Source organism: Clarias gariepinus, chromosome 11, assembly GCF_024256425.1.
Source record: "Clarias gariepinus isolate MV-2021 ecotype Netherlands chromosome 11, CGAR_prim_01v2, whole genome shotgun sequence".
Lineage (NCBI taxonomy): Eukaryota > Metazoa > Chordata > Actinopteri > Siluriformes > Clariidae > Clarias > Clarias gariepinus.
Window position 1 is genome coordinate 28,911,051 of NC_071110.1, and position 24,121 is coordinate 28,935,171.

A 24,121-nucleotide genomic window follows, 5' to 3' on the forward strand; every position below is an offset into this window, starting at 1 on the left:
AAACTATTCCTAAGAATTTATGGACAACTTAGCTAATCACTAAACCTGCATCTTATTTTAAAAAATTTATTGGTTGCTTATTAGTCTACATTTTATAAGCTACCTTTACAAGGAACATTTCACTATTTCATCCACTCTGTTTTGCATAAAACTATAGTTGTTATTTGAGCATGAAGCTTCTTTTCACACTGACAACTGTAAGTTATTTGTCACACATACAGCGTTGCACTGTGAAATTCTTTTCTTCACTTGTCCCAACTTAAGGAGTCGGGGTCAGAGTGCATGGTCAGCCATGATAAGGATTAAGAGCCCAACAGTGGCAATTTGGTGGTGCCACTTGGAGGTGTAATGTAGGCGTAAGATAACACTATTCGTCCTGGAGACTCTTCCAGAAATAAACAAAGACTGTTTATATAACGAGTAAGACATCAAAACAGGTCCACTATCTTCCTCTTAAAAAATCAAGCAAAGAAGAAGGAAGACATGAACCAAGAACTGGAATTTGAAGAAGATTGCAGTGTAGAAGGAAAAGAAGGATGGTAGTAGTTAAAGTTAAGGACAAACTGCCATTTTTAAGCCCTTGCATCCCTTGTATACTGCCCATAGTGTGTATGAGCAAGTGAGTGTGTACTCTGTCCAAGGTGTACCCCGTCTCATGGGATAGGGTCCATGCTCCCTGCAATGCTGTATACAGGATAAAGCGGTATAAACAATAAGTGGGTGACACAGTGGCATAGTGTTAAGCATTATTGCCTTGCAGGGTCCAGGTTCGATTCCTGCCTCGTTCTTGACAGGGTTCCTTCGGGTACTCCGGTTTCCTTCCACAGTCCAAAGACATGCAGATTAGGCCAACTGGCGCATCCTAGCTGGATAAAGGAGTGAGTGAGTAAATGTTGGCACCCAGATTGATTTGACTTGCTCGACTTGAAGAGTAGGAATTTCAATCTACTCTAAAGGGGGCGTTTTTCAGAAATTACAAGTTACAACCTGCCGCATACGGGCCCTTAAAGCGTCCCAATGTGACGTCAGAGCAGCAACAACTGCTGAATCATGAAAACGCATGATGAAACCCACCAAGATATCATCACCAGAACCACTTAACTAAACAAACACACACCACAAACTACACTATATAAACACATCGAACGCGTTTAAAATCTGGATTTTTGCGTTAATCTCTCGGCGCGGTTTTACGCTAAGGTTGCGTTGGAGCTTCCATATATGGGCATGCCATCAGCTCGCGCTTCCTATTGGCTGCTCGAGACGTGCGGTTGCCTGTCAACAAGATGGCCTTCCTCAATCGCTTTTTCGCAGACAACGCAAGTGCATTTGTTTTAGCACGACAACAGTGTTTTTTAATTATTCAGTTTACACCACTGTACTGAGTTGAGGCTCCACCAGGACCCTGTGGAAGAGAGAGATAGAGAGAGGCGTTATACTGCTTCACCCGCTCTCCAGCTACGCGTTAGCTCACAGGCTATTGCTGGTGTTGATGATGTTGAGGTAGCAGACCTGTGACACTCCGGCCTTGTTTTTTTTTTTTTTTTAAGGTTATTTTAAGATATAATTTTTATTCGACGTTAGTGGATTGTTTTTTTTTTTTTCTTTCTGGGAGAGCTGCTGGTCGGAACCCAAATACGTTGTTTAAAAGGTAAGAAGATGCTGGAAGCTTGAGAGTGTGCGCAGTGTGTATGTTTATGTAACATTAGCTCGAAGCTAATCTGTGAAGCTAACGAGACAGCAGCCATGATGCTAACAGGCTAAAGTCTCTGACAGGAAGACTAACGTTATAAGGAAATTATGAAAGTTTTTTATATATTATATGAATATATATAGAATTATTGTTTTTACATAAAAAAAATAGTTTGGTTTAATTTGGTTTATTCATAATTGTCTAAATATATCGATTAGCTAGCTCGATACTAGGCCCAATCCTTATTTGTAACACGATTATTACCGCTGTTTATGCCTAAACACATGAAACCAAACCGTTGTCTAATATTTTTAATCATAATTTCCATCCAAAAAGAAACAGAGAAATCCTATGCATCAGTATTGCGAAATGTCCCAACTCCTGGTTAGTCAGGTTGGTTTGCTAAAAGATAATTAGCTAACAAGCAGTCACTATTTTGTCATTAGTTTGACAAATTTGTGTTTACGACCAGAACGACTAGTATATTTCACTTTCTTTGTATTTTTTTATGCATTGCCTATAAATGTCAACCTTTTAATAAGCTCACACGCCTGACTGAACCACTTGAAGCACACAGGTTTAGCTGCAGTGTATTGGCATTTCTTAATCTAATCTACAGTCCATGTTAATCAGCAATGCTCTACATGACTAGTACAAAGCTTATTTAGCTTGTTATTAGCTGACCAAATAATTCAGTGGTGAGAAACTGTAAAACATTGTGTTTCTTTGTCACATCAGTGTAATAACGTGGAATTGTTGGCCTTTTAGTGGTGCATCCAGTGTTTAAAGGGGGCAGACGGACCAACTGGGCATTGCTAAATCACTTGTTTTCTAAAAAGCTATTTTTTGTTGTTATTGGTGTTACCTAGTTTAGCTGTCAGTCATGTCGGAGAGGTGCACAAATATTTTCTGCATTATTATCAAAATCCATTATAACAGGTTTTGTTTCTGAAAATAAAAGAATATTAATAAAATACCATTTTTCAAGTAAAAATGCATCCATTATATCAGAGATGTGAAGGTTTTATAAAATCGGCAAACAAAAATGTTGAAATCATAAAAGTGCGCCCGTATTGATTTTTCCTATGTTTTCCCTATTCGGATCGGATTAGTTTATCAGCCTGATGAGTACCCTTTTTTTTTTTAAAAAAAAAACATGTCTTCTCAGCGACAGGTCCATAAAAAGGTACCTGATTAGAGAAAAGAGACTACATTGTATTTAAATTAGTTTCATGTTAAAAGAGAACAGTCACGTAGTATATATAAGAAGCATCTGTTTTTCATTTCACAAACCAGGAAGTGTTTAAGATGTGGAGGAGGGTCAGTGATGTGCTCGAAAACAAGACTTAAAACCACAACTAGAAACCACACGTCCTCCCCAAACCCTGTGGTGATATCTGAACAAATATATATCCAGACTAAAGCTGCAGTAGGTAGTTCAGTCTGTGATATTTAGTTTTGTTTTGTTTTTTCTGAGGAGGACTGAGAACAACACTGATCTGGGTGGAAATAAAATCACAGCAGGGCATTGGTCAAATAGGAAATAACCCCAGCACCCCTTTTACATGTCATCCTGTCCCAGTGGGGTTTATATTATGAGACAGTATTTCACTTTTACAAACACTTGAGTCAGCCAGCTCTTAAATGAAAATTCAATGAATCAAAATAAAAAGCAATAATACAGCCCTATTGTGATTGATTTATTGTATGAGGTAGTGGTGGTAATGTTATAAGGGATGGGAATCACCCATCACTACCTGATTTCGCAATACTTTGGTGCAGATTCTATTAATATTGTAATTCTGTATCACAATTTTATTTATTAAAAAAAAAACAGTTTCAGTATTAATTTTTTTCCTTAACCCTTAGTCATAATTTGGACATTTTATACCTTAGCTGTGTTCCACATCTTAAGTAGATGTAGCCCATTTCTTGTAAGATTAGTTTTCTCACTTAAAAAACAAGGGCAGCATTTAAAGTACAAAGTTAAATTTAAATACACAAGTTTAACATGTAACTTAAAATAAACAAAAAGCAGCATTATACTGATCAATACATCCCTTTTTCATCAGCCATAATTATTATTTCTGAACAAAACTGGCAAATAATTCTCTACTACTACATGAGATGCTGAAGTGGGAATAGTTTTATTTGTAAGATTATAAAGAAATTATGTCTTACCGCCTCAGATACCTTTAGTGTCTTGATCTCGTGTTGATCAGTTGTAAGCACACCGCTTCGAACGAGCATATTTTAAGGCTAGTTAGCATTCATAGGGTTTGAGACTGGTGTAAATGTCTGTAATAACTGGCTTTGAGACTAATTCGTTTGCAGATTGAGGAGAAAACGCAGATCTGAGTTTTTTTATTTTATTTTTATTTTTTTTTATCAAATAACATTTAACAATGTGTTTCTGTTGCATCACTCAGAAGCCCATGCACTCAATACAGAATCAGTCATGCCTGATTAAGCTGAAAAACAGTCAATTCCGGTCACTGGCTGATTAACCAGTGCATCTCTATTATAAATGTAATAAATACTTTTTAAAAGGTTTTGAGTCATTGTGGCAATACATGAATCTGAATCGTGGTTTATAACTGAATAAATCCCCCCCAATCCCTAGTAGTTATATTAAAATGTAAGACAATAATTAATGTCTATTTTTTTTTCCCTTTATTCCTTAGATTGAAACCATTTATGGAGACTTCAGGCCATGAATTATAAGAATGAGTGGTGAAGAACAAAATAACTGCCCTGTATAGAGGCAGATATGCTCTCTAAGGGCTCATGATGAACCGCGACACCTTTTCCCACATCCGACTGTGGTGCCCACGTCCCTTCGGCACCTACTCGCAGAACAAGCCGTACAGCAATGGGACGATTGGCAGCGGGACACCATCTGCCCTGCGTAAAACCGACACTGCTGGCTGTCCCTCCATAGACGATAGTGGACTTGCTGAAGAGCATAATGAGGATGTGGGGACTGAGAACACCCCTCCTGCGCCATCATCCAACCTCCTGCCACCCCCACCAGCTGCACCATCGTCCCCTGCTTCACAGATGGAAGATGGCAGGGTTTTGCTCGACACGTGGTATGTTATTAAACCGGGCAACACCAAGGAGAAAATTGCCTTTTTTGTGGCTCACCAGTGTACAGGAGCGGGCATCCCGAGACCAAGTGCCATGAAGGTGAAGGGAAATTGGGGGACCGACTGCACCAAGGCTAAGCGCCGTCGCCGCTGCTCCTCGTATGACCCTTCAACAAGAGCCCAGAATGTGACCTCAGAGCTGCCGTCAGAGCCCAGCTGCCTGGATGACGGTGTCGGAGTGAGTGAGACTGATCTGCTGTCCGTAGCAGAGATGGTGGCCCTTGTTGAGCAGCGCACAGCCATGGCCTTGCAAGGCATGGCAGCTCAAGGACAAATAACCTCAAGCAACCAGCAGCATACACTCCTCCACAATCCTGTCTCAGATTCTCCACCTGTTGTATTCCTTTCAGAATCCTCTTCTCCCTGTCCAACCTCAAAAAGTGACTTTGAAAGGCATCAGCAGCAAGAATCCAGGCGTGTTGCTCAGGCAGTAGCACGCTTCGAGTCTCAGCAGCAAAGTCTCGAGAGTACAATTCTGCGGCCTCAGATACATAACTCTGGTAAAGACCGGGACTGTGCAGGTGAGACCGGGGCGAACGGCCAGAGCCACGGTCGAGGCGAAGTTAGAATCGCGTTTCGGGTGTCTAGTCTGGATCCTTGGTCGAAGTCTGAGCCCGAAGGTCGTCCCAGATGCATGTTTATGAGCTGTGGGACCGGATCAGGACAGGCAGCAACCAGGGCCAAAGAAAAGATTACATGTGACCTTTACCAACTGGTCAGTCCTTCTTCTCGAGACTCTAGCACAGTGCTGGCTGGCTCATCAAAATCGGATTCTATAGGTGAAGACATCACTGAGAGGCCTCCCTCCACACCTACAGACCATACCCAGGACCACTGCTCGGGAGAAAAAAAGGCAGTGGCCCATGAACGGGTGACTGGCTTTCATGTCGAAGTTGTAGTCACGGGAGCCGTTGACCAGTGCGTCTTCTATGGCAAGGACAGCACAGAGAACGTACAAGAAGAGACTGTTTGCATAGCCATGCCTAGTGGGACTAACCGATCTGACGTTTTAGAAGAACCTCCACCTGGACAGCTTTTCTTTCTCCAAAGCCAATCAGCTGAAGATGAAAGTGGCTCTGGGATCTCCAGTGGAATGTGCTCTTTGGATCGTACAAATAACAGCTGCTCGGTGGCGGGTGCCGTAGAGAGGCCGGCCAGCCCGATCACCAACGCGGAAGACTGCACCGATAAATCTCTGTGCCGCCTCTACCGTCACGTCTCCCACGACTTCCTGGAGATCCGTTTTCAGATCCAGCGGCTTCTCGAGCCTCGGCAGTATATGCTCATGCTTCCTGACCACATCATGGTGAACATTTTCAGCTACTTACCCACCCGTGCTCTAGCAGCCTTGAAGTGCACCTGCCACGACTTCAAGGCCCTAATCGAGACCTATGGCGTGCGTGCCACAGACTCTCGCTGGAACCAGGACCCGCTGTATCGCGACGACCCCTGCAAGCAGTGCAAGCGGCAGTACGAGCGGGGAGACGTCTCGCTTTGTCGTTGGCACCCCAAACCTTATCACCACGACCTGCCTTACGGACGCTCGTACTGGATGTGTTGTCGGCGCACAGACAAGGACACACCCGGCTGTAGAGTCGGACTGCACGACAACAACTGGGTACAGCCATGCGACATGGTTCAGGCCCGCGCCAAAAGAGAAGACGGGAGGTAAAGACAGGCGTTAGGGAGATTCTGGGTTCCTTTCTTATCCTCACTTTGCCTAAACCTCATGATGGTGTAATATTTATGGTCAAGCCTGCCTCCCCTATCTGAGCTTGCTAACCTTGCTACTATTATGTCAGTATCAGTCCTTAGCAGCGCAGCATACTTGAATCTTACGGCCATAATACGCGGAGTGACGCTCAACATGTGAATACTGGCGCTGATTAAATGAGGTTAATGTCTGCTGCATGGGACTAAATCTTTACACGTATTTGTAAAACCGATAAAAAAAAAAAAAAAACTTTCGGCTTGGCAGTGTCTTCTCAAAACCAGCACTGAAGCTGATCCCAACCTGCAGGCTAGGCATTGATTTGACTTGTCTTGCTTAAGTCATTAAATGTATTGAGGTTGGATGTCATGTTTTCTTTATTGACCCCGGGGCAAAAATGATGTCACTTTACAAATACCTGATGTCACTTTGTAATGAACAGATCTACTGCTTATGTTTTGCTCTTTTGTGAGTGTGAGTGAATTTTTTTCCTTTTTTGTTTGGGGGGTTTAATGTCGGCAAAAAATAAGATCAATATCAAAACAGATGTTTCTTTTTTGACCCTGTTCCTCAGCCATGCCCGTTGCACCAGCCAGGTTGCTGCTACCTGTCTTTACTTTCTGTTGGTGAAAGCAAAAAAAAAAAAGAATCAGGTTTCAGCCTTAATCCCATTCTGTCTGCTTACTTCATCTACAATCTTTCAAACAGAATCAATTGTCGATGCTGATGCCCTTTTTTTTTTGGTTTTGGGAGACCGTTGTAGGTTTCACAGTCAGCTGATGCTATAGGGAACTTTTGCCTCTAAAGTAAATAAAAGTTATTTAAAACTGGTTTCTGTATTAAATTTTTATTTAATGTGCAAATCACACTTGAGTGCCAGAGAATCCACTTGTCATAGTTTTATTAATTACAAGACGGTAAGATATTGTACACTGGGATTATTGTGTTGATGTCAGCATTTTTTTTTTTTTTTCTGTCATAATAAATATGACCGAACTTCAGTCTGCTCTTAGCCTTGGTACAGATTTTATAAATTACAAGGAAAGAATAATGTACTGTATCCCCGAACTACTTAATAAAATCTGTGATATTGTTTCATGCTGATTGTTTTCACATAATATAAAGCCAAATGTGGAACAAAAGTTCTTCTCATGCATAGAAAGCCCAACAATAGACAGCCACTGCCATCATGATCAGCGCATTAGCATTGACAAAGTGTTTAGACACCGGGTCTTCGCTTATATCTGGCAGTTGTTTTGATGCTTCTTGAACTTCTTCTTCGGTAGGTTCAGGATCCTGAGAGCCACTTAAGCCACAGAACCATCCAATTAAACAGCCAAGTCTAGACGTTCCAACATTTTTAGCTACAGAGGAAAAAGAAAAACAGATTTACAAGCTTGGTTGTTAGTCTTTTGGTGTCTGTATTTCAAATACTGTTCAACTGTTATGTCACGAACATGTTAATTTTTTAATTCTGATTGCTTAGAACATGTTGAAGTGTGTAGCATAGCACATTCTGGCTGCATATACAGTAATATTCTATAATAATAGAGATGATAATTTTCCTTATAGTATATCATACAGGCACATAAGAATGGCCATGAATGTTTCAGTTTTATTATAAACATAAAAAAAAAACAACAACAGTGGATAAAGTGCTGTGACATAAGAGGAAGAAAACACTCAAGGACTTGCTAAAAAGAACCAGCCTGCCCTATTGTGTAACTTTTGTTTATCTTGGACATCTTACTTTTCTCCTCCTCACACGCGGCTTTATTTTTTGCCTCCGCTTCTCTGCGAGCGTTCCTTCCTCGTTCCTCTTCCTCCCAGTCCAGGTCTACCCTCTGTTCCTTTGAGTATCGCAGGCCGAAGACCAGTCGATGAAGCTTGGCACAGAGGATTGTGTAAATTAAAAGTGAGTATACATGCAGGTATAAACATCTGAGGATGGTGAAGAGGAGCGACTTACGTGCTTGTCGTCTATAGCTGGGGTACAGTAGCTCACCAGGAGCACTAGAATACCAGTACAGAAGAAGAGAAGCACCGCAAAGTACAGGTAATGAACCCCACAGATGAGAGTAGGGCATTTGGAAGGAGCGAGACAGCTGCCTGATCCGAAGTAAAATTCAGGACCCATGCGGCACAAACCCATGAGCAGGCCGCCCATCAGGCCCCAGAAAGCCCCCTATCAGAGGAAATGAAGCACATCAAGATCATAATGATATTCATTTTGTGTTCTGTGACTATTTCATACATTTAATTACAGCTACAATCATACATTTTCCTTGTTCATATGAATATTAAGCAACACGACTACAACATTGACAACAAATGGAAAAGGGAAAGCAATTGTACAATAATTTTTTTTCTTTTACGACCCAAGTATTTCCTGGTACCCTCCTTCCGCTTTCTTCAGATGACTTTTCATAAGTGCATAATGAAAGTAGTATTGGTATTTTGTTAATACAGGTAGTCCCTGACTTATGAATGAGTTCCTCTCCAAGAGCACGTTCGTAAGTCAGATTTGTTCTTAAGTTCGACAGAACGAGTCTTGTACACCTTTACCATAAATATACAATGTAAAGCAGACCAATCCACTTGGCTAAATCTGTCCCCTTTCCCCACACTGCCATCATGTGGCCAAAAACCATAATCACACCTACGGAAATTAATCTCACATCAATATGAGTATTGTCCCTGCACCTTTTAATCGCACGAGGATTCCCGGGCACCATTTTAAGTTCATTCTGCTGACAGCATAACAACAGATGCCAATTTCACTCATTTGTAAATATGAATCTGGATGAATAAAAAGGTATTAATGTCACAGTTTCTATTGAAGAAATAAATGACAATTTACCGACTCATTAACTCTCTTCACAAAAATAGCCAGAAAGAAGACGGCTGCAATCGGTGGGGCCAGGTAACTAGTCACTGACTGGATATAATCGAATAGCTGACCACTCTGGGCGGCCTGGACCACGGGGATCCAGCAAATGCTGATTGCAACAATGCACAGCACCCATATCCTGTTAGACAAAAGAAAAATTGATTACAAATATATACTTTACATACACAATGTATGTTTCTGAGAGCTGAACCTCAATTCCTCATCCAAGGCATCAAAGATAACACCAGATAAGTGAAATGAAAGAAAGTGTGTGCTATAAACAGTACATGAGTGCATGGCTGTTATATATCCTACAAATTTTACATTTCTATATAAATTGTACAGTGCATCTCAATAAAGCAGTCAAAATGTTCAAATATTTCCTAAGACCCATCAAAAGAAGCATTAACAGAACAGAAATTTTGAAAAGTATGTTTGTTTATGCACTTAGTACTTGGTCGGGACTCCTTTAGAATGATATACTGCATTAATGTTGCATGGCATGGATGCGATCTGTCTGTGGCATTGCACTGCTGAGGAGTTATTGTATCTGTTATCTACCTGGAGTAGACCAGGTTGCTTTGATAGCAGCCTACAGCTCATCTGTCTTGCTGTGTCATGTGTTCCTCTTGACAATAGACTCTCTGTAGGGTTCAGGTCAGGCGAGTTGGTTGGACCACACTGAACCAACAACCTCAGATGATCATCATCACTGACTGAAAATCACAATGGATTTAAAGCAATTTGGATTCTGTGCCTTCACACTCTTCCTCCAGACAGGAATTTGATTTCCAAATGAAATGCAAAGCTTACTTTCATTTGAAAAGAGAACTTTGGACCACATAAGATGTTTCTGATGTTGTCTCTGGTTCAGGAGTTACTTGATACCAGGAATGCAACACTTGTAGCTAATTTCCTGAAGATTTCTGTGCATGGTGGATCTTGATGCACTGACTCCAGCCTCACTCCACTACTCGTGAAGCTCTCCCAAGTTCCTGAATCGGCTTTGCTTGACAATTTAATCAAGCCAGTGGACATCATCCCTGTAGCTTGTGCACATTTGCCTACCACGTTTTCCATTCCAGTCAACTTTCCATGAATATGCTTCGATATTGCAGCTTAAGTTTCTTGTGAAACATGCCGACGATCATTTTCTAGACAACTCTTCCCCATGCATGTACCGAACTAAACCGAGAAATACTTTATTTACTTAAAGTAATTTACTCAAACTTAAAACTAAATGTTGTAATATTTTGAGATACTGGATTTTTAATTCTTATAAGCTGTGTGGATAATCATTGAAATTTAAACAAAACAGGCTTAAACAGTAAAAATTTTTAATTATATAAAAACATTCTCTACGATATATACATTTCTTGAGATGCACTTATTTAACATGGTTTGTTGATCAATGTAAAAAATATTCTGAAGACGGATGAGACAGTTTGGTTCAAACCTGCCAACTATCATGAGCTCTCTGTCTCTGGCTTGAGGTCTGATGCGCGTCCATATGTCCATGGTGAACAAGGTGCTGCTGCTGTTGAAGATGGAGGCTAATGAACTCATTAAGGCGGCAAGCATGACAGCAAGCATTAATCCCCTCAATCCTGAAGAGAAGTGTTGTATCAGAAACAAACAAAAGAACAGATAAGATATGACAGTGTACAGCACAGAAGGAGCTCATTTAGAATAGCAAAAATATGCAACTGCAACTAGGCATTATGTTTTCAAGGTTGTCTGTGCATCCTGAATAGAGTTTGGAATTGACAAGGTCACAGCAAGGTCAATCCTTTTAAATATGTTTCACAGGTATTTGTCCTATTTATTTTAAGGGCATTTGAGGCAAACGAATGATTAACAAGAATATCAATTTGAAAAACTTGGTAATAATGATGGTAACTTTGGTAATCTGTTATAGTGATTTCCACCTAAACAATCACATATCATGCCTTTAGAGCCACTGGTCTACGGTTTGTAATGTTCACGCCTTATTTTTGCAGTGTTACTGTAAATAAGGCAACCGCATTTCTTTCCCACTTGAATATGATGCAACATGGGTGCAACTGCACAATCTGCAACAGACAGGACAGTGATGCTGTTGTCATGGCAGCATTAAATGAGCAAAAGAAAGAAAAATCCCGAGCTCTCACCATTGGGCATGACCGAGACCACCAGTTTTGGGTATGCAATGTTTGAGCAGCCAACTTCTGTCCCACATACTCTCTTACATTCGTTTGGCACCACACACCCGACATCATCTAATAAGACATAGTTACCTTTTCTGTGTAGAGTCACATACTGCATTTTACACTTTTTGAATTGAACAAAATTGTATGTGTATGTGTTGAATAATAAAATGGTCAGTTAAATTAGTATATCATGTACCAGGGTAAAGGACTCTGCTGATCATCCCTGGGAACACCATAAGAAACATAGGCAGCAGTTTCAGGTAGCCACACAAGATACATCCAGCCTTGACATGGGTCAGACTGCGGGCAGCCAAACAGCGCTGAACAATGACCTAAAAAGTGATCAAAATACAGAAAACTATGCATGTTGCTGCTCATTTATTAAGCTGGATTCAAACTGTTTGAAACTTATTAAAGTAAATTTGTCATTAGGAATTGATGTATTCATGAACATTTTAGAAAACTAAAGTTGAGCTGATCTTTAACATATATAATTGTAAAGACACTCTAAAAAATGTTAGGAAAAGAAACCCATGATAGCTACAGTATTTCTAGTTTTTGGTTTAATCTTAGAACCATCGTCAACAAACGATCAGGCTTAAATTCCATGTTTGCAAGCTAATTATTCAGATAAATTATTTAAATCAGAGATCTAACATGAAAAATGTTACTCATAGATAGTTCACATAACCTTTTTGGATGCTTTTAAACTGCGGTATAAAAACCTTTTTAAACGAACAAACAAAAAAATTATTTTACAAGAATAATTTTTTTGCATTGCAGTATATATTTTCCAAAAATAATTATTGTCTGCATTAGCATCAGGATGGCGACATGATGTACCCATTTTGTGTCCTCTGCAATTTTATGACAGATTATGTCATGTATACATCAATATTTCTATATTTACTTCATTTGCACACAAATGTAATTAAAAGGTTGGGGACAATTTTGTTTTCAACTATCTGGAACAATATCAATAACCAGTTCAGGAAAAGTTCAAACGACCAACCAAGGGTGTAAATGTTAAAAGATGTAACATTCTTCAGAAATCTTACCCATTAGTCACCTTGTGGAGGAGTCCATGGAATGCAATGCACTGCCTAAAATATCCAAAGGCGGCCTTTAACAAGGATGAAAATGCAAACTGACAAAAATGGGAAGGAACTGATGGTAGCAGAATCAAGAAGGCCTCAGTAGGGAAGTAGTAAATGGATAAGCTGGTTTGGGCCAATTCCCGAAATCCAAAGATCACCAGGCCCAGGGATAAGAGACGAGTTCCCTGACACAGGAAAGGGTATGAGCAGGTATGGAGGATTATAGGATGGTTGGACTGGGACAACAGGCAAGATGGACAAATTGGAAGAAACATCAGCTCACAGTGCCCAAGGAAGAGCACTGTAGGAGGAGGAAGCTAATTAAAGTAAATGCAACAAGTACCAGGAGCTGGTGGAGCAGTGGTAAACACAGGAATGGACATCTTATTGCATGCCAGCTGAAGTGGGTTATGAAGGCTTTGTAGGATATTCATGTATACAACATGTTTGCTATTACAAGGACAGACAAGAAACTTGCCACTTAAGTTGAATGTTAAAGGTTGTTATTGCCTTAATACTATTAATACTATTAATGTGAAAACATTACATTTGTTCTGGTGCCATCTGGTGCCCTTAGAAGTCACATTACTAGTAGATGCATGTTTGCAAATAAAATGTCATATGATTTCAATGTAATTACAACTTTTCCTGTAAGGACCCAGGATAGATAGAGAACATACATAAGCATTTGGCATCAAGAAGACTGAGCAGCTATCGAAACAAATATGGGTCAAAGTCTTGGAAAAGTATCCAGGGTTTGGTGTTAAAATAACCCAAAATGACTCTGCCTAGAGATGGCTGTTCGCCAAGTGAGTATCTGGGCAAGGCGAGCATTAGTCAGAGAAGCAAACAAAAGGGCCAGTGGTAACTCTGAAAGAGCTGGAGAAATCCACAGCTCTATTGCCAGAAGCTGTAACCATGACAATCATACCCCAGTCTTACCACAAAGGAAGAGTGGTGAGAGGGCATGAAAAAAGAGAGCTGTATGACATCCTGTATGAAAAGTTCATATAAGAGCAGAAAGGTTCTGTGATCTGACCAATAATGTTTTGCCTCGGCATAAAGTTGGTAAACCCAATACTTCTCATCACCCTGATAACATGTAGAATAGCAAAAATATGCAACTGCAATGTTTTGAATGTTATCTGTGCATCCTGAATAGATCTTGGAATTGACCTACACATGTTCAAGGCCACAGCACTTGGTTCACTTGGTGGTGGAAGTATCATGTGCTTGCTTGACATCAGCAGGACCTGGGAGAGCTGCTCAGGGTTGATGATAATATGGATAAGGTCTAATACAGCGCATTTCTAAAAGAAAGCCATTCCCAGGCTACATGAGACGTTAGGCTAAAGTAGAGGTTCATCCTCCAGCAGGATAACAAAGCTACACATGGAATGGTTAACACTAAAGATAGAATGGCCTAGTTAAGGTCCAAGTTTAGGCAAGTTTGGTACAGTATGTTCCTATCTTATGAAATAAAATATCATTTTATTTATGAAATAGACTGTAATTTTGGTACATCTCACCTGGTCTGTGCACCAGTACCATCCTCCCACAATTGCAATGCCAAATAACACCCCAGGCCATGGCAGGTCACCAGTCACAGGATCCCTCAGGAGGTGGAATGCGTCCTCACGCGGTGTGTAACAGTGTTTGGAGATATTAAGGTGCTGCAGGTCTGGGGACAAGCTTATTAATGGTAAAGCTTTACTATATCTCTCTAATAAAGCGTTGTAGCCTCCAACCTCTTTAAAGGCTGTTGAAAAACAGAATAGGAAAGAAACCAAAAGTTTGAGGTTTTGATGTTTAGGATCAGCTTGATATTTGAGCTTGTGTGTAAAATATATAATCTTTAAGTCCATGCATACCCAAAGCATGACCTTGAACTTACAGAATCCCATAAGGACAAAAGCTCCTGCAATGATTACAAAGGTCTGGACTGTGTCAGTATACATCAGAGCTGCCAAACCACCTACAGAGGAGACCTATGTTTAGTATTATAATCAGAGAAGGCACTTTATTTACCACACATTTAATAGCCATATAACTTAAAGATATTGCTCAGGATAATTAGTAAGAGGCAGTTTTTGCTAGTTGGCTAAATATTTTATTAAACATATGATAAAAATTATTAACTTAGCAAGCTGCTAAAAATCAGACATTTCTAACTAACTCTCTGTATGTATGCAGTTTGATCCTTTGAGTTTTCATCCACATGAATGCCAGGAACCAAAGTTTTCCAGCAGAACATTGCCCAGAGCATCGTCCTACCTCCTCTGGCTTGCCATTTATCCTGGTACCGTCTCTTAAACACGTGAGCGACACACACAACTGCCCGCCTACATGATGTAAAAGTAAACAGGAATCACCAGACCAAGTCACCTTCTTCCAGACCAAGTCACCTTCGCTAACGTCCAATTGTGATGCTCGTTTGCTGATTGTAGATGTTATCAGCAGTGGACAGGGATCAGCACAGGGACTTTGACCAGTGAAGTAGAAGGAAAGAAGCAGTGTGATGCTCCGGCATTTATGTGGAAGTTACTTTGGCACGTTACACTTATCTAAACATGGTTGTAGACCAAGTACTCCCTTTTAATTGTGATGGTTTACCCTAACGGCAGTTGCCTCTTAAGCAGGCAAAAAGCTGGCATGGCCTCCAAAGTATGCAGATATCCCTAAATCTGACAGATCATGTGTAGAATGTGTTGGAGAAACAAGTACCTCATATGGCAACTTACAAACGCTAAAAGATCTGCTGCTGCCATACCTCAGAGACACATTTGACAATGACGGTGGTGTTTCTTTCACCATAGCTCACTTGATTAGTTTTCATCATTCAAAAGGCATTTGTTGAAAATGTTTTGAATAATAAATTATAATCTTGCACAATGTGGTGCATATGCGGTTGTTTTCCTGCAGTTATGAAACTGCATATTTTACTTTCAGTCTTTATCCATGTAGTGAGTCCAGTTCGGTTTTCAACGCTTGTGCGAGTGTGAATGATGCATGAGTTTCACCTGTCACAGTGTAGAGCGCGGTTATGGAAAGCAAAGCAATGACTGCGATGTAGATATTCCATCCGAGGGCTTGCTGTATGAACACAGCTCCAGAGAACATATCCACCTAAAGAAACACCAGAGTGCTGAAGGCAGCAATATGTAAAGGGTTACGTTTGTGATTTTTTAAAAGTTGTTCTGGTGTTTTTGAACCATATACACAGAGAGTCAGGCTAGTGCTCTGATACTAAAGGTTTGTTCCACTTACCCATACCTTGAACACCTTCAGATTCCTCTCTTAGATACAAAGGTCCTTGGTGGTTGATTATAAACTAAAATTTTAAATGGGTTTTATTTGGACTTGACCCTAAATTTTCAAGGTTTTTTTTTATTGTGTTGGTGCATTTCTGTTATTTCTGTAAGAGGTTTGGGTAGTGTTTGACATCTGACATACAGTGAGCCACTTTTATGACTAGCAAAATTACAGTGAGAACTTATTTCCAGTCACAGTGTTTGAAGTCAATAGACTGTTGGGCAAAGTTCTAGAATGTAGTGCAAGTAAAAACAGCTTGCTAAAGTTGAACAATGCGTAGAGGATATAAGAGACTGGATGCTAATTAACTTCCTTTTGCTTAATCCTGATAAGACAGATTTTCTAGTCATAGGACCGCATGCAGCTAGAAGCAAGATTTTAGATCACACTGTAACTTTAAATGGCCTTTCTGTTCCATTAAGTGCAACAGTAAGAGACCTCAGTGTGATTATAGATTCCAGTCTTTCATTTAAACCTTATGTAGATAATATCACCAGGATAGCATTCTTTCACCTCCAAAATATTGCCAAGTTAAAGAATATATTGTCGCTAAACGATGCAGAAAAACTAGTTCATGCTTTTATCACCTCTAGGTTGGACTATTGTGACGCCTTACTGTCTGGTTGTTCAGCTAGATGCATAAACAAGCTTCAGCTAGTCCAGAATGCAGCAGCGAGAGTCCTCACTAGAACCAGAAGATACGAGCACATCACCCCCATCTTATCTTCACTTCATTGGCTACCTGCGAAATTTCGCATCGATTTTAAAATACTACTCTTGACATATAAAGCATTAAATGGTCTCGCGCCGCAGTACCTGAGCGAACTGCAAGTGTCTTACGATCTGCCATGCCTACTTCGATCAAAGGATGCAGGCTGCTTATCAGTACAGCGTATTATTAAAACTACAGCTGGGGGCAGAGCCTTTTCTTACAAAGCACCAAAGTTACGAAATAGTCTTCCAAATAGTGTTCGGGACTCAGACATAGTCTCAGTGTTTAAGTCCAGGCTAAAAACCTTTATATTTAATCAAGCATTTTTATAAATAGATTTGCCTTAGATAAAGGAGAAGATCTGGGGGACTCATGGATGTAGAATATTATGGTGAACTGGTATGTTTAGATGCTGTCTTCCTCACTCTCATTGATCACTCAGGTTTGTTGATGGTGAGGTGATTGGTTGCTTTACATCTCAGGGAGCCCTCATGTCTGTGTTTCCTTCTGGCTCTCCCTTTTAGTTATGCTGTTATAGTTAATCCTGCCGGAGTCTCTGCTTGCACTCTACACTAAATATACATTCACATTATACATTGTGTGACTGTGACCATACCTAACTGTCACCTCTCCTCTTCTGCTCTCCTCTCTCCAGCTCTCATCCCTCTCTCTCTCTCGAGCTACACATGTCGTTCCTGAGCTGCCAGTGATCCAGACTCCCTTTGCCCTCCGGACCTGTCTGACCCATCGTGGTGCCCTGGTTCTGGTTGGAGATCTTGTCGCATGGATGCTCCATGTGTCTCCTGGGATGCGTCGGGTGTCTAGGGACGGTTTCACTCTACCATGAAGACGGTTCTGGCCTCAACTGATGTTGACAGCTGTTTCTCTGAGGACTTGACTTGGCTGCAGTTGCTCGATAGTTTCCTACAAGTCTACCTGAGCCTCCAATAACTACCTGGACTCCATATTAACATCAATTACCTCAATTGTTATAGCTGAACTGCCTGCCACCTAACACACAGTATGACTGCAGATCAATTCCTGCTCTCTGTTTCACCCAGATGAGGATGGGTTCCCTGTTGAGTCTGGTTCCTCTCAAGGTTTCTTCCTATTGCCATCTCAGGGAGTTTTTCCTCGCCACTGTCGCCCTCGGCTTGCTAATCAGGCACTATCTGACCGTTTTGGTTCATGCATATTCACATTCCATACAAACTTAAATAATTATTTAGATTGTGTAAAGCTGCTTTGTGACAATGACAGTTGTTAAAAGCGCTATACAAATAAATTTTATTAAATTGAACTTTTGCTAAGTTACAACAGAAAGTCGGCTGACGGGATGACAGATAGAGGTCCACACGACTGTTAAAGATCAATTAATCAAGAGCTGATGATTAACAGCACCTGGCCGCAACTTACCCTCTTAAATCCTGTGAAAGGAGTAAGGGGGTACTTAGTATCGCTTGCATGTTTTTTTTCTTTTTTGCTGCATTTTTCTTAAATAAATAATGTCATGGTAAAAAAATAAAATTAAAAAAAAAAAAAATATATATATATATATATATATATATATATATATATATATATATATATATATAATATATTTTTTTTATTTAATTTAATTTTTTTTTATTTTATATTTAAATTTTTATATATATATTGTTTAAGTTTGTATTTTCCCCAATACTGAAACTCACTCTCAGATGACTTTTGTATGTTTTTACACAAGTACACATTCAAAGTTTTGAACATGACTAACATTGTAAAGCATTTGAATTTACATTTGTACTTACGGAGATCTTTGTGAAGATGTACAGGAAAAGTGAGATGACCGAGAGGTACAGACTGATTCTTGTCCCACCAAATCTTTTCTTTAGGTATTGTGGCATTGTGATCACCTTTTGAAAACCATATGCAGAATAACTTCCTCCAAACATACAACTACAGCGTATGGTTATACAGATCCATGACACATTTTTTACTTTTTAAGAGTTAATTTGGTGTATAAATGGAACTTACTCCAGCTGTCAAATACACTGGAACAAACAGCCAGCCCAACAGCAGAACAATGAATAAAGCCTGAAAGAAGAGTGAATTATCAGAGCAGGGACAATAAACACAGTGGGTCACGTTGCGTTTTTTTGTTATGGTTCATCATTAGATTTCATTTGATTCTCAGAATATTATGTGCAAAGTACATATGAGGGGAAATTATGACAATTATGACTTTTTAAATTTTCTTTTAAACAAAGAAAAGCATTTTTCCTCAGTATATAAATAAAGCCTAACAATTTCTGTTTAATGATGTAAACATATATTACAGGTTCATTATATCTGATAAATAAATAATTTTAGTAATTGTTTAACTCAGGGGAAATGATCAAGTGAAACTTAAAAAGCTCTGTAGCAGCACTTTGACCAGATTTAAAGCAGGCTTCTGCAACCTTAGTGGATAAGTGAGATCATATGACCAGTATGCTGTGGAATTCTGAATTTTTATACAGTGGAACCTTGAATTACGAGCATAATTCATTCCAAAAGTGGGCTAACATTCCAAAACACTTGTAAATCAAAGCAGATTTTCCCATAGGAAATAATAAAAACTCAAATTATTCGTTCCACAGTCCAAAAAAATAATACATAAAAATAAGAGAGAGAGAGAGAGTGTGTGTGAACCGGCACGGTGTCAAATTACGTGCGCGAACACATAACGCACATACATTCCGACAGAGAGAGAGAAAATGGATTTTTAAACTCTAATTAGACTCGCGTTTATAAGAAACTGTACACGTGCGCTTTCAAACACAAAATAAACTATGTTTTACACACACACACACACATGGTCACAGTGTTATAGGATGTTGATTATACCAGTAAGAGACGCGCACTAAGACCCATGTTGTCTGAGTTTGAACATTCAAACTCACAATTCTGCAGCGCAAGAGAGAGAAAAAACATTGGCTCAGTTCTAATCACGTAATGTTCAGCATCAAAACAAGAATGCGTGCGTGGTACATGATACTCGGTACTCGTAAACCAAGACTTGGTCATTTTTTAAGTAAAAATTTATTAAAACAATTCCTTGGGTCAGGATGGTGTTGTCCTTGCTCATGTTGTTCTCGTTTTTCATCTTAGCCTTGAGTATTATCTATGAAATGTACAGAGTGTCCTTTGAACGTACACGTCAGTGTAAAAGCCGACTCTGCCCGACTTTTGTGTAGACTATAGGACATCCAAATTGTCTGTACACCCACACGTCAGTAACCTGACTTTTATTACACCCTGACTCTTGTTCTCTTGATTCTTCAGTCAGCTGATTAAACTGCAGTATTTTATGTTCATCTAGAAAGATTTACAGCAGTGATCTCTATCTATATATTATATACAGTAACAGTGTCGCTGCATGTTTTAATAAAATGCTGATTCCCATATTGTGAATCAAACATTTCAGTGATGTGCATCGAGACATTTTTGCATGCTTGTCAAGATGAATAGCATGATCTGATTTCACATGATACAGGAAATATCTGTTTTCAGGTAAATTCCTGAAACTAAAGTGATAAGAAAAAGACTTCATATTTATTAGTGGAGGAGGACACTGACAGGAAGAATGGAACAATGAGTGTAACGTAGGGTTCAATATCCGTCAAGTCTAATTAGTTCTGTGTTTAAATGATATTTGCATAGGAAAACAACCCACAACTTGAAATTTTAACTCAAATACCAGTTCCTTCGTTACACAGTGACATTAGATCAATAATGCTCACTAAAAAATCCCACTTCTCTTTCCGACTTGAACGTTTATATCAGTCTTATATTTAGATCAATAATACTATATCGGCTATTTAAGTAGGTAATCACAGTTACTAATGTTAGCCGGCTAGGTTGTTCCCCAGCCACTAGACATTTTCCGCTGTTGTTAAAATTTTAAATGGTGTTGAAATCAAGCTGGCAAATTGATGAAATTTTTGTAGCTGTAAACGTGCAATTAATAGGGTCAAACACAAGAAAGATCTTGTCAATATTGTCTGTGTTATTAACTGTATATTCAGGGCCCAAGCACTATAGGACCTTCTTGCTTTTGTAAGGATTTTTTTCCCACCCTTTTGGACTTTTTGGGTGTCTTAACATGCTCAAAAACTCTTAAAATTCTAAAAAAAAAAAAAAACGGGCATAGCTCATGGCCCTCAGAGGCCCTCACGAGAGATTTTGTTGCATAGCTTATACACACTTTCACATAGTGTGGAAAAATTTTATTGGTCTATAATTGTAGTCAAGTGTAAGGTACCAAATACCCAGAAGGCCTCTGTTCAAGAGGCCTTGATCTGCTCGCTACAATAAAAGAGAAGGCGCCTGCACGGCAAATTGGGGAAGTGAAAAATATACAGGTAGAAGGCAGGGATAGGAAACAAAGCAAAAAGTAAAAATAATAATACTAGGAAAAATAATAATACTAATAATATTTACTCCTTTTTATTTTGTTTTATAGCTGTTTACTCATAACTAACAATAATTAAGCAGAAAAGTATGCAAAGTGTGACCCAAGAACAAACCGTATACACAGAGAGCAAGAAATAAGGAACGTAAAAGCAGGCAGAACGTAATGGAAAAGTCCAAAAAGTTCTTTGCTAAAATAAGATCAACAGAGATGCTTAGGAAAAGTTAAAAGAAATAATTTTCAGTTCCGTTTTTTTCTGGACACAGAGCACAGATGGCCAGACTTCCTGTTTTTAAGCTAAAAAACAAAGGGATCAATAGTTAATAATCAAATCTATTACTATCCCTTACTACACTCTATATTATACTACATGACCAAAATTTATCAATGAAGGTTGTAACTTTTTTAATATTAATTAATTAATTAATTAATTAATATAACTATAATTACTAATCCATAATGTACTTTACACGTATATTATCAAATGTCAATGTTCAAAATCATATAGCCCGACCATGACATTAATAATTATGAGATGAGAGGGGGAAATTAGGGGAGGTGCCACATCAATCTGACCTGAGCAAAATTAGCCTGCTTCTCATGAATATTAAGTAGTTTCTTAACTTAAGGAGGAGCAAACAATGATGTAATTGCTAAGTAAGGGAATATAAATCATGTAAAATTGGGGAAGTGAGGGGAGCTTGCTGAATTTTCGTGGGGTGTCTGTTGTCTTCTGGCTGGCCAGTCCAGTGCTGTCCATTTACTTTTGGTTGCAATAAATTTTTTTGCTCTTTCAATACTTAAATAGTTTGTGTTTAGAAAATTGCCACAGTGCACACGAAACTCGGTACACATTTGAACCTGTAATCTTCCCTGCAAAAAACAGTTAAATTAAACATGCATACACCTTCAGCTGAATTTACATTTACATGACACACACACATTTTTGGAAAGGGGAATTTAGTTTGAAAAAAAGTATGGGAGTTTTTGCTGTTTGTAGTTTATTAGTTTTTAATTCATTAGTTTTTATTTACCTTGAGGTCAGAAATTGTGTCACAGCAACGCACCAGCCTCATCAACAAAACAACTAACTACGTTCCTACGTTCTGGCTACATGTGAGACGTGTATACCAGGGGAGGCTCGAGACATTGATACAGTTATAATAACCTCAGAACAGACTATACTGAATCAAAATGAAAAATGATTTCAAACTACTGCTAGAATTGCGCAAAAAAACTATGTGCATGGAGTAAGTTTTTGCCTCGACTTACATTCCATTCGAAACCTCCTACAGCAATCCCACTGGCTGCACCTGTTCCTGCCAGACCAACAAAATGGCCACTGCCTATATTGCTAGCGAACAGAGATGCTCCCACCTGTAATATTGGAATGAGAGCAGAACAGTGATTACTTACAACATTTATTTCTATTTTGTATAGTAGTTAAGATGATTTGTAATCCAGTACAAGATTCTCAAATGGATCCATTGGTTTTCCCAAATTTTGAACCAATAGATGAACATATGAGAAATGCAAATTATGATCCTGTGGAATTCATCCCGTAATGAAGCAATTTCCCAAAACTAAACCTCAAGAGTTGAGTAGAGTTGAATAAATTCACAAAACAGGACTGAAACCACTTACTGGCCACCACACCATGGTTCTCCCTGCGAGGAAGTAGCCACCTACTGTGCCGCGGTTGGTCCTTAACATGGACTGAGGATCAAAATGAAATGTGTTGTTTAATGAGTTTAGATTATTTCAATGACTGAATCTAAAAACCATATAGTCAAAGCACAAACCCAAATTCCAACTCCAATGACGATCACGAAATAGCTGATAATTACGATGATGTCTGCTGGGTTGTTGATGGTCACATGACGTCCTGAATCCTCAGTAGATGAGTTCATTTTTTAAATCTTAAATCTATTAGATTCTAATGCGAACTAATTTTCGAATCACAGTTTAGCAGCAGTTAATCCAGCAGTGGTACTCTCCGAGTCCGAGTCTGAAAACGTAAGACCTTTGTTCTGGGGTAAAGAAGGATATTAGTAAAAATAATAATTAACATATTGCCATAAGGATGGGTAAAAGTCTAGTGAAGCGTGTAACTGTTATGGAATAATCTAAAGTACAACTTACTTTTAGCTCATAGTTAATTAGTTAGAAAACAAAGTGACATGACCTAATAGTCATGCTTTATCCATGAGGTACTGGAGATGAGCCTTAAAGTGTGTTTATTAAGCTTAAATTCTTATCAAATAGAAGTCATGCATTTTTATTGTGATGATGTAAAATAATGCTGACATTTGGTTTGCAAATCCTTTTACCCATAAAACATTCTCACGAAATAAGACAAAAAGCTATGGATCACAGACAGTAGATCTCAGCACTCGTGTTTCTTAACATTTCAATACACAAAATGTTGAGCCAGATTACAACCGGGTTTTATAATGCAAGCTTCTGTTTTATGTAGTAATTATCAATGGGGATTTTAATAACGGAACCATGTTAATGCTGAACAGAATCCTTTCAAAAATTCTGGAGCCTTTTTTTGATTGATCATGTTAATTCATGATCTTCCAAAGTCTAATCATCCATTTCCAAATGGAAAAACAAGAAGAGATGACATATTATTCCATAGTTTTAATCACTCAAAAGGTGGGGATGGTCCAGCCCCTTTTGCTGACTTCAGGTGAAGAGGAAAGGTCATGTGACGCACGCATGAGTTAACTGCACTGATCACTGGAACACTAAGTTAATCATCTCAGCTCTTCGAGAAGTCAGAGCTTAGTCAGTTTTTGAAGGCGCAGAGATAATTAACCACTGATCAAATCACGACTATCAGGTTTCACATGCATGCATTCATCTGAGCTTGATCAAAATCAGACGCTATCAAAGGAGCACTGGGAAGTCTATCACAGCAGTATACA

General features: G+C 39.1%; 2 protein-coding genes across 2 annotated transcripts; one reads left to right on the forward strand and one right to left on the reverse strand.

Annotated features, from left to right (window-relative positions):
• The first annotated feature begins 1,069 nt into the window (after positions 1–1,069).
• On the forward strand, positions 1,070–7,384 carry fbxo46 (F-box protein 46). The gene is made up of 2 exons (XM_053506699.1): positions 1,070–1,651; positions 4,378–7,384. The coding sequence occupies exon 2, from the start codon at positions 4,481–4,483 to the stop codon at positions 6,512–6,514; it is 2,034 nt and encodes a 677-aa protein (XP_053362674.1). The 5' UTR covers positions 1,070–1,651; positions 4,378–4,480; the 3' UTR covers positions 6,515–7,384.
• A 193-nt stretch (positions 7,385–7,577) lies between these two features.
• Positions 7,578–23,171, reverse strand: slc5a2 (solute carrier family 5 member 2). The gene is made up of 15 exons (XM_053506701.1): positions 22,991–23,171; positions 22,833–22,904; positions 22,461–22,565; positions 18,770–18,829; positions 18,544–18,648; positions 15,750–15,855; positions 14,624–14,704; positions 14,259–14,488; positions 11,829–11,964; positions 11,594–11,701; positions 10,900–11,050; positions 9,414–9,582; positions 8,523–8,738; positions 8,304–8,439; positions 7,578–7,917 (listed from the first exon to the last, which is right to left on the reverse strand). Exons 1-15 carry the CDS (start codon positions 23,096–23,098, stop codon positions 7,703–7,705), a joined length of 1,998 nt encoding a protein of 665 aa, XP_053362676.1. The 5' UTR covers positions 23,099–23,171; the 3' UTR covers positions 7,578–7,702.
• Positions 23,172–24,121: the final 950 nt, after the last annotated feature.

Bases quoted from the DNA above. Each gene is read 5' to 3' on its own strand.
- fbxo46 (XM_053506699.1), top strand. From the start codon at position 4,481: ATGATGAACCGCGACACCTTTTCCCACATCCGACTGTGGTGCCCACGT.
- slc5a2 (XM_053506701.1), bottom strand. From the start codon at position 23,098: ATGAACTCATCTACTGAGGATTCAGGACGTCATGTGACCATCAACAAC. The intron at 18,830-22,460 runs GTAAGTCGAGGC...CTCTTCTTTCAG, and splicing joins TAGGAGGTTTCGAATGGAAT to GCTTTATTCATTGTTCTGCT. The intron at 11,965-14,258 runs GTGAGATGTACC...ATCACTTTTTAG, and splicing joins GGTACTGGTGCACAGACCAG to GTCATTGTTCAGCGCTGTTT.